General features: G+C 40.2%; 1 protein-coding gene across 1 annotated transcript; it reads right to left on the reverse strand.

Moving 5' to 3' along the window:
- Positions 1-1583: 1583 nt before the first annotated feature.
- On the reverse strand, positions 1584-10412 carry glcci1a (glucocorticoid induced 1a). Its single transcript, XM_088325996.1, has 6 exons — positions 10078-10412; positions 8329-8475; positions 4619-4762; positions 3623-3833; positions 2273-2393; positions 1584-2197 (listed from the first exon to the last, which is right to left on the reverse strand). The coding sequence occupies exons 3-6, from the start codon at positions 4742-4744 to the stop codon at positions 1909-1911; spliced, it is 747 nt and encodes a 248-aa protein (XP_088182122.1). The 5' UTR covers positions 4745-4762; positions 8329-8475; positions 10078-10412; the 3' UTR covers positions 1584-1908.
- Positions 10413-13076: the final 2664 nt, after the last annotated feature.

Here is a 13076-nt window from a genome sequence, read left to right on the forward strand (position 1 = left end):
CCCTGTGCACGCCAACACACCTCGTCTCATCAATGATGGCATGACAACAGCTCAGCAAGCAAAATAATAAGAGCCGTTTGGGACCCAAAAAAAGCTGTCTCTTTATAGTGAGTCAAAAGGACCGCCTCTCCCCCCAGGAAATAAGCTTTATAGACCAAGTCTTACTTCGCATGTTAAGGCGATAAAACAGATTTTTCTACCAGGAAATTTGCATTTTTGAATGTTGCAGTCTTTGATTTTTTGAACTATTTTACTTATGTTTATTATTGATGATGACAACCTTTTTTGTATTGTTACCAGTGTTGGATACGTTACCTGAGAAAAGTCGTTGGTTATAGTTACTCCCTAGTTCTTTCAAAAAGTAAGTTACTAGTGACCAGAGAAGGTAACTATTTCCGATATTCTAAAAAGAAGAAGTTGTATGTCAAAGAACTTGCCATTTTCTGAGGTAACACCACAGTGACGTCTTTGACCGGAGTTCACTTGGAGAGGAGAGAATTCCAACTATTTTAGAGAACCTGCTTTTTTGTCTCAGCTCCGTAAAAAGGGCCGGCTCTTTTTGGTCCCAAACGACTCTTCAAGTGGTTTTTGTTGCTTTAATCCCTACACTACCAATTATATGACTTGATGTAAGGGATGACTTTAAATGAGGGAAAATCAAGGAAAAACAACACAAATGGAGGGAAAAATAAGGAAAATACAAGAAAAAAGAATAAACTAAGCATTTTTATAAACACATTAACACTGAAAAACACAGGGAATAAAATTAAAATATCAATCTACAAAAAAGGATATACAAAACAATTGTAACATTTTTATGCTCAACAAATTAAAGTCAAAAACAGAATCCCCCAACAAATGAATATTGACCAATCACAAGAGGGGTCTTGGAGGGAACCAGCTGTTGATTGGTGGGGAGTCGGCCCGCTTCCTTCACTTCCAAGAGCCGGCTTATAGAGACGTTTCGTTCACGAAAGACACAAGTTGGGTGCTGTCAAAACTCAGCCCTCATTGGCATTTTCTTTCGGCGCATTCGTAAATATTATTTACTATATAACTCTAGGAAAAAACGTGACGTAAGTAACACAGAGGAGAGCGGAAAACAGCTTTATTCAAAGTAACGCACTGCGTTTGATTGGCGGTAGTGAGTCAGAGGACCACATTACTAAAAAAAAAAAAAATAACAGTGTTATCTATAAAGCCGCTACTCCCAACACCGACTGTTACCCAAAGCAACATCAAATTTGGCCTGGTCATCATGGAAGGGGGACTACCTCTTGGGAAGCTCCTTCTCAAGGTTTCTTATTTTCCTTATGTTGAGGTATTGAGTTTATCCTTGTCCGCATGTAAGTTTCAGATCAGGGGAAGAAGTCATTATGGCCTGTGTAGTCCTTTGAGACATTTTGTGATTAAGTGTGTCACAATTAAATGAGACTTCCCTGGCAAAGCTGCTGCCACCCGCAGCCTACCCTAGATAAGTGCTAGATAACAGGTGGACGGGTACACGCGGATTCACCGATATCAACACAGCAATACACATACGTACATTTAGAGCTTATTCATTCTGTAATGTTTACGGAACAAGAAATAGAACTTCGGTTGAAAATGCATATCCCTTCAATGAGTGCTCTATTCATCCCTGTTTCCCGCATATTACACATCATTCACTTTCCTTGCTAGAAGCATGGGAATAAGACAGGATAGAATAGGAAGGTGGCAGTCTTGGTCTTGAGAGTGGTTACTGGTGTTGGAGTTTCTACAACATGCAGAGATAAACCAGAGCTCGGTATGGCTCGGCAAAGAGATACAGAGGCTCCGCTAGCAGAGCTAGTTTAGGGAAAGTCACTGTCGACCGCTCACACTTGACAAAGGTGAAACCTGGACCCCAAGAACCGGCCCTGCTCGCTTTTAGCTGATGGCCGGAGTGTCTGTTTGCAAATCTTCAGTCTCTGAGGAAAGGTTGGCCAACTCTTCTATAGGGCCGCTTGTGGCACCTTCAGCAGGGACTTCTTGCAATGTGGTCCGAGCCTGAAGCTCCGTCGCGTCCCGGTTTTCGTCAGATGGCACCGCCGACGTGAGCTGAAGGGAGCCTTGGAGTTTAACGGGGCAGAAGGCCGAGCCGGTTGGAATGAAGTTGACCTTGTTTTTGTCAGGACAGGAGAAGAGGGGTACTGATGCTGATGTGGATGACCTGGAGCTGCAACGGAGGAAGCGCACCTCGGTTAACGTGCAACGTTTACATTGTAAAGACGATTGTAAAGCAGCGTCGCACCTCGTCTCTTCAAAGGCTTTTATCTTCTCACAACCTTCTGGAGGCTCTCGTTTAAACATGTAGCTGTTGTTTGGTTTTGGCGAGGAGGCAAATTTGGGGAGTGGTGAGCTACTTTCAGCATCTGTAAATGTAACGACAAGTTAAAGTCAAGTTTATTTATATAGCCCTTTATCACAGATAGACTCATACCACTAAACCATCCCCTCATCAGAAACCGACAACAGGGAAATGGAAAATAACCTCAAAACCTGTTGGACACTGTGGCAGCTCTCACGAGGCTGGCTGAATAAGAAGACGATATTTAGTCCGATCATTTTTTTTCCCATTTTACTGTGTTTTAATATCTCAAATCAAATTCTTAATTACATATCATTTTCGTAAACTTATTTTTCAAGTAAAATTTAAAAAAAGAAAAGAAAAAACTAAAGTATTTTTCAGTTGTTTTGCAAGTAAAATACTTCATCGTTTTCAGGTCTTATTCTAGGAAAATATTTAAATCCAGCACTTTTCCCCTAAATCACTATATTTAAAACAATTCTTAACCAGGCCATTTTTGTTCTTATTTTACTATATTTCAACTTGTAAAATACTATAATATGCTATATCTTAACTTATTTTTTGTATTCTTATTCTGAGAAACGACTCATATGGCAGATGGTTAATAATCATTTGACCTCTTTTAAGGATTGGTTTTCTCATTTTGTGGTAGAAATAGGTCTAAAAATACATAATAATTTTTTTGTGTGAATTGTACAAAAAATAATTTTAAGAAAAAAATAATAAATTTTTTTGTGCATTCTTGTAACAAATATGGTCAAATATGACTGAAAATGAAAAACCTAACAATTCTACTTGCCATACCCCCCAACCCCAACATTAGGCTACATTGAAGCCGTTACTTAAATCCCCTTCATGTATGGACACTGTCTGTCTCTGCTGAGGCGCATTTATTTTGTGGGAGACATCCTTTCTTTTATTTACATTCGACCAGTGACACAGCCACAAGGTGACATTTGTGAGCAGGTTACTTTTTTTTACTGTACGCGCAGTGTATATAGCTGTATCACATATATATTTTCACCAAAAAAAACCGAGTACACAGACTGGTCATCATTTATTGTTGATGAGATAGATTTTGATGATCTGATTGAATGCTTGTTTAAAAACAACGTTGCTAAATTGATATAGTACTGGAGTCGTTTTTTGTCTTTGACTCAATTCAATATTTGGATGACTAATTTGTACTTCTGCTTGAGTCCCATTATTGTGAAGTAAAAGAGTCCAAAGATTGGCTCCTGGACCCACTTTCCCCCATTCACTACAGTAGAAAAGAGGCAGAGAGGTTTGAACCTTTTTCGGGATCATCCAGTAAATCTTCAGCAGAGTAAGGACTGCCGGCGTGAGATCCAGCCGGACACGCAGGTGAAAGGCAAGGCGAGAGGCTCGAACAGCTACTGGAGCGTCCAGGGGCCGAGGAAACCTGCGTGTCGGGGCCCCTGGGGCTTCTGCCGCGCTGCTGGGGTGGAAACGGTGCCCGGCGCCCATCTGGTACCTCTAAAGACTTGATCGCAAAGGACAACACAGACAATACTTCTTCAGCAAAAGCCTATTGGACGCCCTCATTCCCCGTTAGAAGCCTCAGCACACACAAAAAATGTGTCTTTTCCTTTTCATGTATTAGGGTTCTTACACCTTTCTCGTGGCCTAATTCAAGCACTTTTAAAAGAATTTAAGCTATTTTTCCAGTACCAACACAAAGGGAAAAATGACCAGATCAACAATTGTATCTTAGATTTTTAATCTTGCGTTTGTATTTGAAAAGACAAAAGATTTTTAGATCTTGAGTAAATCAACAAAATGTTTGTGAATCTGAACGATATGAGGGTAAATATTTTTTAGCCAAATTTCTCCCCAATTAGATGTTGGGTAAAATGATGATAGCTTATATTTTCAGTTGCAGCATGCTCTTCCCATTAGGATTTACAACTGGGAAACGCAACCTGGCCTATTATCAATGTCCATAATTGAGGCATAATCCTTGCACTAGTATGCACCTGTCCCACTTCAGATGACAATGTCATACAAACTAATGCCAGCTGCTGATAATTACGAGGAAAGAAAAATGCAACAGGAAAGGAGAGCCACCAGAGAGCAGTGCCAGCCTTTTAAGCAGACTTAGAACATCTAGCATTTCCAATCACTTCACCCGGAATTCAAGTTATTTTCAATCCTTGAAAATACGAAAATTCAAGCATTTTCTAGGATTTCAAGAAGCCGTACGAACCCTGCTCATCAACATAAAAGCAATCCATCGAGAGAAATTTGAAAGATGAGCGCGAGTTGTACCTTTAACTCGTCCTTGTCTCCGTTGTCTTTGATGAAGACCTTCTCCAGCTCATGGTTGATGCCTTCCATGCTGCTGGGTACTCTAGAGATGGAGGTCTTGGACACGCTGATGTTGGACAGCGCCATCTACGCTGAACTTCCACACTAAAAACACCACAAATAACACATTTGTCAAGTCAAGTCTCTCACATCATATCTAAAAGGTGCACAGAGCACCGTGACAACATTAAGAGAACAAAGCCAAGTTCAAATGTTTGGGTAATACTAGACACATCGATGATGTCATATATACCACAAATACTTGGTACAAGTTTAGACTTATTGCTATAGTCAAAAAGAGAGAAAAAGAAAGTCTTGGCTTCAGTGGATTTACGTCCTATCAAAGAAGGACGTTGTACGTACTGTGCTAAGAAGCTATCTCTTACATTCAGTTTTACTCTTCCGTATCCTCACTAAGTCTCTGGCCATATGTGCGTACTTATATGAGACCTCATCAGATGAAATCAACTTTCTGTCCATTTTCTAAGCGATATGGGAGAAACACGGTCACTTATTTGTGAGTCAGCCTTTTTCCATGTCGAACTAGCGTTCCACCATGACTGATTCTCATTTGGAAGTGTGCTTGAGACTGGCTTGCAGCAGCAGCTACAGTTCAAAGACGCCACACTACGCATCCCTCCCCAAATCCATTCAGTGCAAGAACAGGTGGGTAGTAACCAGTTAAACCTGAGGTTCCCAAAGTCGACGGTGGAAAGATCTAGGGGGCAGTGAGGAGAAGAAGGCGGTAGGGGGGCAGCAGTCCAAAGTCAAAGACAGAAGTTTGAACGTAGTGCGGATGCGAAACCGCAAATCACTGCGTTTTTTGGAAGGTTTTGTAGTGAGTGATGAAGTTTTGGCCAACCGCAATTGTTACTGTTTGAGTTTTAAAAGCGCCGACCAATCAGAGGCAAGTTTTAATAATAGCACAAGCCAATAAACGTGATTAAACGTTTGCAAGCACCACACTATGCCACACCCACCGTGTGAGCTCATTGAGTGTCATGGCGGACTTCGTAAACATATTCCCAGAGTCAATGTACGAGAAGGAAACGAAGCTTTCACCAAGGAAAGGCGGCACATTACTTGTTTGGACCTATTCTGGTTTGACGAAGCGGACGTGGAACAGAAGAAAACGCCTGTTGCAGAATTTGCTTTTGCGTAGTTATAGTTATAGTAATACACTGGGGAGCAAGGGGTACTTTGAGGAGTATTTTTAAACCACTATACTTTTGACTTTTACTTGAGTCGATTTGTAAGGAAGTTACTGTACTCTTACTCCACTACATTGAAGCTGTTACTTAAATCCCCTCCGTGCAAGCACATACTTTGTGGAGTTTGCATGTTCTCCCCGTGCTTGTGTGGGTTTCTTAAATATATATATATATCATCTGCACCACTTATCCTCAGTAGGGTCGCTGGGGTGCTACTGGAGCCCATCCCAGCCGTCTTCGTGTTGTGGGCGGGGAACACAATTAGTCTGTCTCTGCTGAGGTAAATGTATTTGGTCAAAACGTCCTTTCTTTTATTTACATTAGACCGGTGACGCAAACAACCACCAGGTGGCACTTGTGAGCAGGGTTAGGAACATTTTCTTTACTGTTCTGTATGCACAGTGTCTATAGTTGTAGCCTCACATACATACAAATTTTATATATATATATATATATATATATATATATATGCATTATTAGGGCAGCACGGCGGCGCAGTGGTTAGCGCTAGTGCGGCACAGTTCATGTCATGGGAACCTGTCGTGGGTTCAAATCCATCTCCAGACTTCCTGTGCGGAGTTTGTATGTTCTCCGCGTGCTTGTGTGGGTTTCCTCCGGGCACTCCGGTTTCCTCCCACGTTCCAAAAACATGCATTTCAGGTGAATTGGCCGGTCCAAATTGTCCCTAGGTGTGAATGAGCGAGCGAGTTGTCTGTCCCTGTGTGCCCTGCGATTGGCTGGCAACCAGTTCAGGGTGTCCCCTGCCCACTGCCCGGAGATGGCTGGGATGGGCTCCAGCCCCCCCCGCGACCCTAATGAGGATAAGCGGTACGGCTGATGAGATGAGATATGCATTATTTTTCTCCAACAAAACTGAGTACACAGACTAACAATAACACAGACTTGTAATTTATTGCTTAAATGGATGGACTTTGATTTGATTTAATAAACTAATTGCAAGCTTTATAAACTTTACTTTTTACTCCTACTTGAGTCATATTATTCTTAAGTAATAGTACTTTTACTTGAGTAATATTTTTGGCTACTCCACCCACCTCTGAATGTGAGTCATCAGAGTAAGGTCATGACCAAAAAAAATGCGCTGGGTTGCAAGGCCGAACCCGGCCCGAATTTCAGTTATTTCACATATATGTGTCACCAGAATATATGTCGCAAGTCCCTCGGTCAAACCACTAAAAAAGACGATTTATAGTCCAGCAAATACGGTAGCTCACATGCGGAAAAAGTATAGGCACCCCTACTCTTGTAAAAAACATTGTGGTGATGTCATCGACCGGAGGTTCCTTTAATTCTCGAGGAACGATGACACCCATGACCAACAGCACTGGTTCTGTCAAATATCGGGCTAGCATTTTCCACGACGCAGCCCTCATTAGCGTAAATATAATCTGTAAGAAGTAAATATGCTCTGTAATGAATTCACTGATTGATGGAAGATGTTTTTTTTTTATTAAATAAACTAAATGGATAACAAGACGGTCACACCAAACAGGATTTCAAAGCATGTGGTAAAAGTTGTCGTCTCTACCGGAAGACGGGCAGTTGGCTCGCGACAGCACAACCTATTGGCGTTAACCAAGGTACAAGCATGAAAAATCTCAGGGTTTATGAAGAGGAGAATAAAAAAATTATGTCGGCGTACACTGTACAAGCCGAGAAAATATTGAGCCGCACTTTCTTTCAGTCATCTGCAGGTGGCTCCTCACACACATACAACTCCGGGATATTGCACCAAACTGAGAAAAGGGATTAAGCCTCGATATGTTTGATATTTAGCCTCAAGTCGGTTGCCAGAAAGCAGGTTATATATTTAGCTTGGCTCAGTTAACTCGGTGCTATATTCTCTACAGCTCGCCTGTTCCAGATCATACTCACAACCAGGCTAAGATTATCCCCAGAGATTCATCCGGCACTACTACGGTCAATCGTGGGAAAAACAAACGTGTTTTATAGCATTCCCATAGATAATATTGATCCTGCATGAAAATTACACATATAGGCTATACTTTCATTTAACTAAACTCTGACATTCTCATTTCTCCAGTCAGTTTATAGTCATTCATGTGGTTAATCCATTGCTGTCAGGCCAATTCAGAACGCTAGTCAAATTTTGTTGAATACATTTATTAAGGCCATTTCCGATAATCATAAAACAACGACAAAAATGACCAATACTCAGGACATGACACAAAGACAAAGCTCCCAAAATATGCAAGACCGAGAAGCAGCCCCCCAGGACCACTTCTAGTAACAGAGTCAAATATTGTCAGTAGTTGGATTAAAATGGGAAGATTCCATGTATGCTATAAGTGGATTGCAATGTTGAGTAAATGACATATTTTGTTCCAAGTCTAATATGAATAGTCACACAATGACAACAAAATAAGGAGAGTGACAAGGACATGAGCAGGACAATGACAGCTAAGCTTTAATGCTTACCCGTCGGGTGTCGTTTTCACACTAAATGAGTAGTACTCATGGACATAATAAGGCCAGTGCTCGAAGAAGTTGGCTCCAATGTTTTCAGGCGGGGTGTCGGACTGTGGCCCCTCTCCGCTTTATCACAAATGCTTATCCGACCTTGACCTGTTGAGACAAATGAGGCCGGGGTTATTGTATTCAAGAATTGATAAATGTCTTTGGGTCGAGCTGAAGGTTTGGTGCGTCGTTTGAGGTCTCTCTAAAAAGCTAAAAGTGGAATATTTTCTTAATTAACAATGCCCAAAAGAGTTCAAAGAGCCTTCATGCTTTATTTTCCATTGTGACTACCTGGCTGGTTGGTTGGCCACACATAGGTTTCCACTCACTCTCGAACCGAGGACCTTTTCCTAATTAGGCAAATCTGCTAACCACTGTTGTGTCCTCACTGGTGCCCTGACGACAGAATTAAGGGATCTGTCAATCGTGAACTCATTTATATATATATATATATATATATATATATATATATATATAATTTATTTATATATATACCGCAGCCATATCCCCCAAGTTGAGGGGGCTAGAGTCAATTCTGACTCTTTTTGGGAGATTGATACAGAGGAAGGGATTCCCAGCCCCCTCGCTATATATATATATATATATATATATATATATATATATATATAAATCAGAAACTGCTGGGGTCCTACAAAGCCAGTGGAAAGCATCCTGGTATACAGCGTCACGCTGTGCTAAGCTGGGAGCACAGCAGCAGACAGGGAGATTACACAGAGAGGAAGCAATACTGCCCAAAAGATCATCAGTTGCTCTCTGCCCAGTCTAAAGAAGATTACCGACTTGTGATACCATAGCAGAGTCATCAACATTTTAAAAGACATTTCCCATTCAGACCCTCTGGTAGGTGTTACAAGTCCTTTAAAACAAGGACAAACAAGCTTATAGAAATCTTCCCAGGCAGGGCCATCACCATCCTAAACGAGCACACAAAGCGGTGAAAACATATCTTGCCACCTTTTGAGTTTTTTTCTTTTTTGGCTGCTGCAGAAGGTTATCGGGTAAAACTGAAACTATATACCTTGTGATTTATCTGGAGGATTTTGTTGCTGCCTAATGTTATTTGACTTCCTTTAGTGTACAACTGTGACATACATTATTCTTTGCACTAATATTATAACTTAGGCCGGTCTCTAAGCATCTTGTTGTAAATATTGTTTTTTTTTTTTTTTGCTTTTTATCCCATTTGTTTCTTTTTAAGTCCTTATGACATGTTTTACCCTAGAGGGGGCATGTCTAATCTTGTGGCATACAATGTTTCACACCGTTGATATTTGTGAATAAAGACATGCAGTAATCATATCTAAATATAATTGGACTAGGAAGGAAGATAAATGCTTTCAGGTCGCCATTTAAAAATGATTCTCATCAAAACAGACGTGGCATCCGATGACAAGCGATGAGAAGTAAATAAACCAATGGAGCTATTCGTTCCTTTTCAGTTTGTGGTAACCGAAAAAACAAACCGAATGGAATAGATTTGTATCAATTCCCATTTCCAATTCACAGATTTCGTTTAAAGCCCCTGAAAAAAAATGACATGACCGCTGTATCCGTGCAATGTCCATTTTGTGCGATGGAGTTGTGGCATTAGCGTCGCTCCATTGGAGACAGAACGGTACTTAGCTTAGCACTATGCTATGAAAAGGACGAGAGCTGCGTTGCAAAGATGGGGGGGGGGAATAAAATTACCTTTTTATTCTTCCGATTGCCAACTGTGCTTTTGTGGCTTCGAAGAGGAAAGGGTGGTGGTTAAACGGTCTGCAGGTTGGAGCCCCCGGACCCAAGCGAGCGAGCGAGACTTGGTGCCTCCCCTTCCTTCTTGCAAACTGCAAGCACGCACAGCAAAAGCCTCAACACACTTAAAGCCTCAATTGCTTTTAAAGTCAAGTCATTTTTCTGAGTATGGCCCTTAATCACAACAAGTCTCAAAGGCTTCTACTCCACACGTTATACGCCCAAAATGAATCCAGCTCATTTTCATCTTTTTCTGGAATCAGTTTCTTATTTTTACTATAAAACTTTTCCAGTCTAAAGAGTCGCAAAGGTGGGGCTCATACTCAAAATAAGCATTTTTTTCTGACGATAGAGCAAAGGTTTAATTTATACAAAATTGTTTTTTTTTCTAGCATTACTTTGAGGTCATATTTTCCTGTATTTAAAAACCTTTTCTGCTCAAATGAAAAGACTTGATATCACTTTAGTAAATAAACAAGATGCATTGTAGAAGATAAAATGTAAAACATATAGGAACTAAAACACGTATTTGTGTCGTGTAACCCTTTGCATTAAAATAAAGAAATCATCAAAAACGGAAAATTAATAAAAATATTTGTATAAGTATAAAATAGAAAAAAAATGACACTATTTTTTTTTAAGTTATATTGTTATTCTTAACATTTTTAGTACCGTTTTTTGACTTGTATAATACAAATCGTTCAAAATATAATCCATGAATATTATATTTATCTTTTCTTGTGCATTATTGGAAAACTTTATACGCGGGTTCTCTTCTAGGATTTGCAAAAGTGAAACACTAAATCATTTGCAAAAACAAAATAGCATTTTCAAATACATCAATGAAAGAAAAAGGACTCCACAAGCACAAACATGACCCGCAAATCCCTTCTCTCTCAGCTCCTCTCTTCGGATAATCACAGGAGTTATTCCTAAATCACTCCCAACTGCTTTGATTATTTTCCAGAAGTGAAGGGACATTGTGTAAAATCTCACCACTAGACGTCATTCTATTGTGCAGCGCCGGGATCTCAAACGCAATTGAGTTGGGGGCCACCGGAGTTAGGGTCTGGCTGAGGTTGGGCCATATCGGCTTTTAACAACAACTTTGGATAGAAAATGTATTTCCAATTCCCTAAACAGTACAAGATCAAAAGAAATAAGAAATAATTCATATGACAATCCACATTAAACCACACCACCTACATGGCATATTAACGAATATTATTGTAATATGTATTCTGTGTAGCACTATTTAGATATTCTATATAACACGCTACAGTGGGCATTTGCACGTCACACTGGGTGTTTGTATATTGTATTCTTTTTGCTTTATTATTGTATTGTTCTCAGCTCAGGGATGCTGCTGGAAATGTGAATTTCCCTTCGGAGATAAATAAAGTATCTATCTATCTTTCTATCTATCTATCAACAATAAATTAATCCATAATACGCTGGTGCTGGACTGAGAGGGACTGTGTGTATTAGGCAGTACCCCCTAGGGGTAAGAATGTCACTCATTTTTAAAAAGAATAATGATTTAAATGATTAGCTAAAATACATGAACGATCATAAAGAAGTACATTTTTCACATTCCCCTCAAAATCGTGCATTAACCTAGTGCACTTTTTTCCCGAGATTGTATTATTTCTAACAATTATATACGTTACTGTTTTTGCACTGCTGGGGTATCATGGTCTTGAAGGCCTTCTCTGCTGACCTCAACATTTGATTCGTGTGATTTAATTCATTTTGTCCATGAATACCATTAAACCCTTATGTTGAGTTTTGGTCTCCAGTGACCCGTTTCTAGATGATAAAATGTAATAACTGAAGTGTCTCATGAGCCATATAATCAAATTACAATCAGAATAAATGGTTATGGATGCACATGTTTGTTAAAATGTTGTATTACCTGTATTGAGCCTTAATCCTTTATTTTTGGTGCTCAGGACTGAGTTAGGCCCCAGGTCAAAATGAACCTGCTAACAGTTAATGATGCCAATTTCATACACAACATGAGGGTTAAATGATACCAAATTGTCTGTCAGCGCTCTTTCCTTGCTTGTCTTCTGGTTGCACTGCTTCCAAATTTGTGCTTCCATATTAAAGAATTTAACCAATCACATTTCAGCCATTACTTGTTGCCACATTCAGAAATCTATCCAGAGGCCTTCAACAACAATTCTGAAGGCCTTGTAGCATTACCCAACTGTTGGTTTAGCCAATCAGATTTCGAGTTGGCAAAGTGAGGGCCTACTGGAAGGCCTCCGGAAACGTCCGCTAGGGGCGCTAGTGCACCCAAACACAAGCAAATCTTCCGTATCTATCTGACAGGTTTTTTTCAGGCCACAATGATTAGATTTAGTTGCAGAATTAATGTCAACGTCCTTTGTTAGACAGACTTTTGGAAAAAAGCTGGACACATTTGAAAAGGTCCGACACCTCTGACGCGCACTGCGCGAAAGGCCCCACGCCGCGTGACGCGCAAAGCCTGTCTTTTGTAACAAGATTGAAGTTAAACAAGACTAAATAAACATTTACATGTTTAATATTTATGTGTCCGCAGTGGTTACATTGACAAATTTCCATCAAAAGTTGACGGGAAAATTTGAAGCCCGTCCGTCACTTTTTGATGGCTTGAAAATTGGACTGTGAACCACAGCAGCAGTATGTCCTTAACACGCTTGGCACTTAGCAAAAGAGGAAGGGAAAAAAAAACCAATGACAAGTGCATATAAAAACAAGACAAAAAAAGTCAGCGGGAGAGAAGCCTGACCCGAACGTCATGATTAACACTGTCTGGTCCGGGCTTAAGATCTTACCTTTGTTGAAGGCCACGGTAAGAAATGCACAGCCAGCCACTGTAGCATAAAAAGCACTCTTCACAACGGGCATGACAGGCTTGCGTTAGGGATATTAAAATGATGTTAGTGATTTATTAAACAATACAA

This window comes from Urocampus carinirostris, chromosome 2 (assembly GCF_059441175.1).
Source record: "Urocampus carinirostris isolate Australia breed hairy pipefish chromosome 2, RoL_Ucar_1.0, whole genome shotgun sequence".
NCBI lineage: Eukaryota > Metazoa > Chordata > Actinopteri > Syngnathiformes > Syngnathidae > Urocampus > Urocampus carinirostris.

Excerpts from the sequence above, each read along its gene's own strand:
- glcci1a (XM_088325996.1), bottom strand. The coding sequence starts at position 4,744 with ATGGCGCTGTCCAACATCAGCGTGTCCAAGACCTCCATCTCTAGAGTA. Across the intron at positions 3,834-4,618 it reads GAGACAAGGACGAGTTAAAG|TCTTTAGAGGTACCAGATGG; the intron begins GTACAACTCGCG and ends TTTGCGATCAAG. Across the intron at positions 2,394-3,622 it reads ACTGGATGATCCCGAAAAAG|ATGCTGAAAGTAGCTCACCA; the intron begins GTTCAAACCTCT and ends TTACATTTACAG.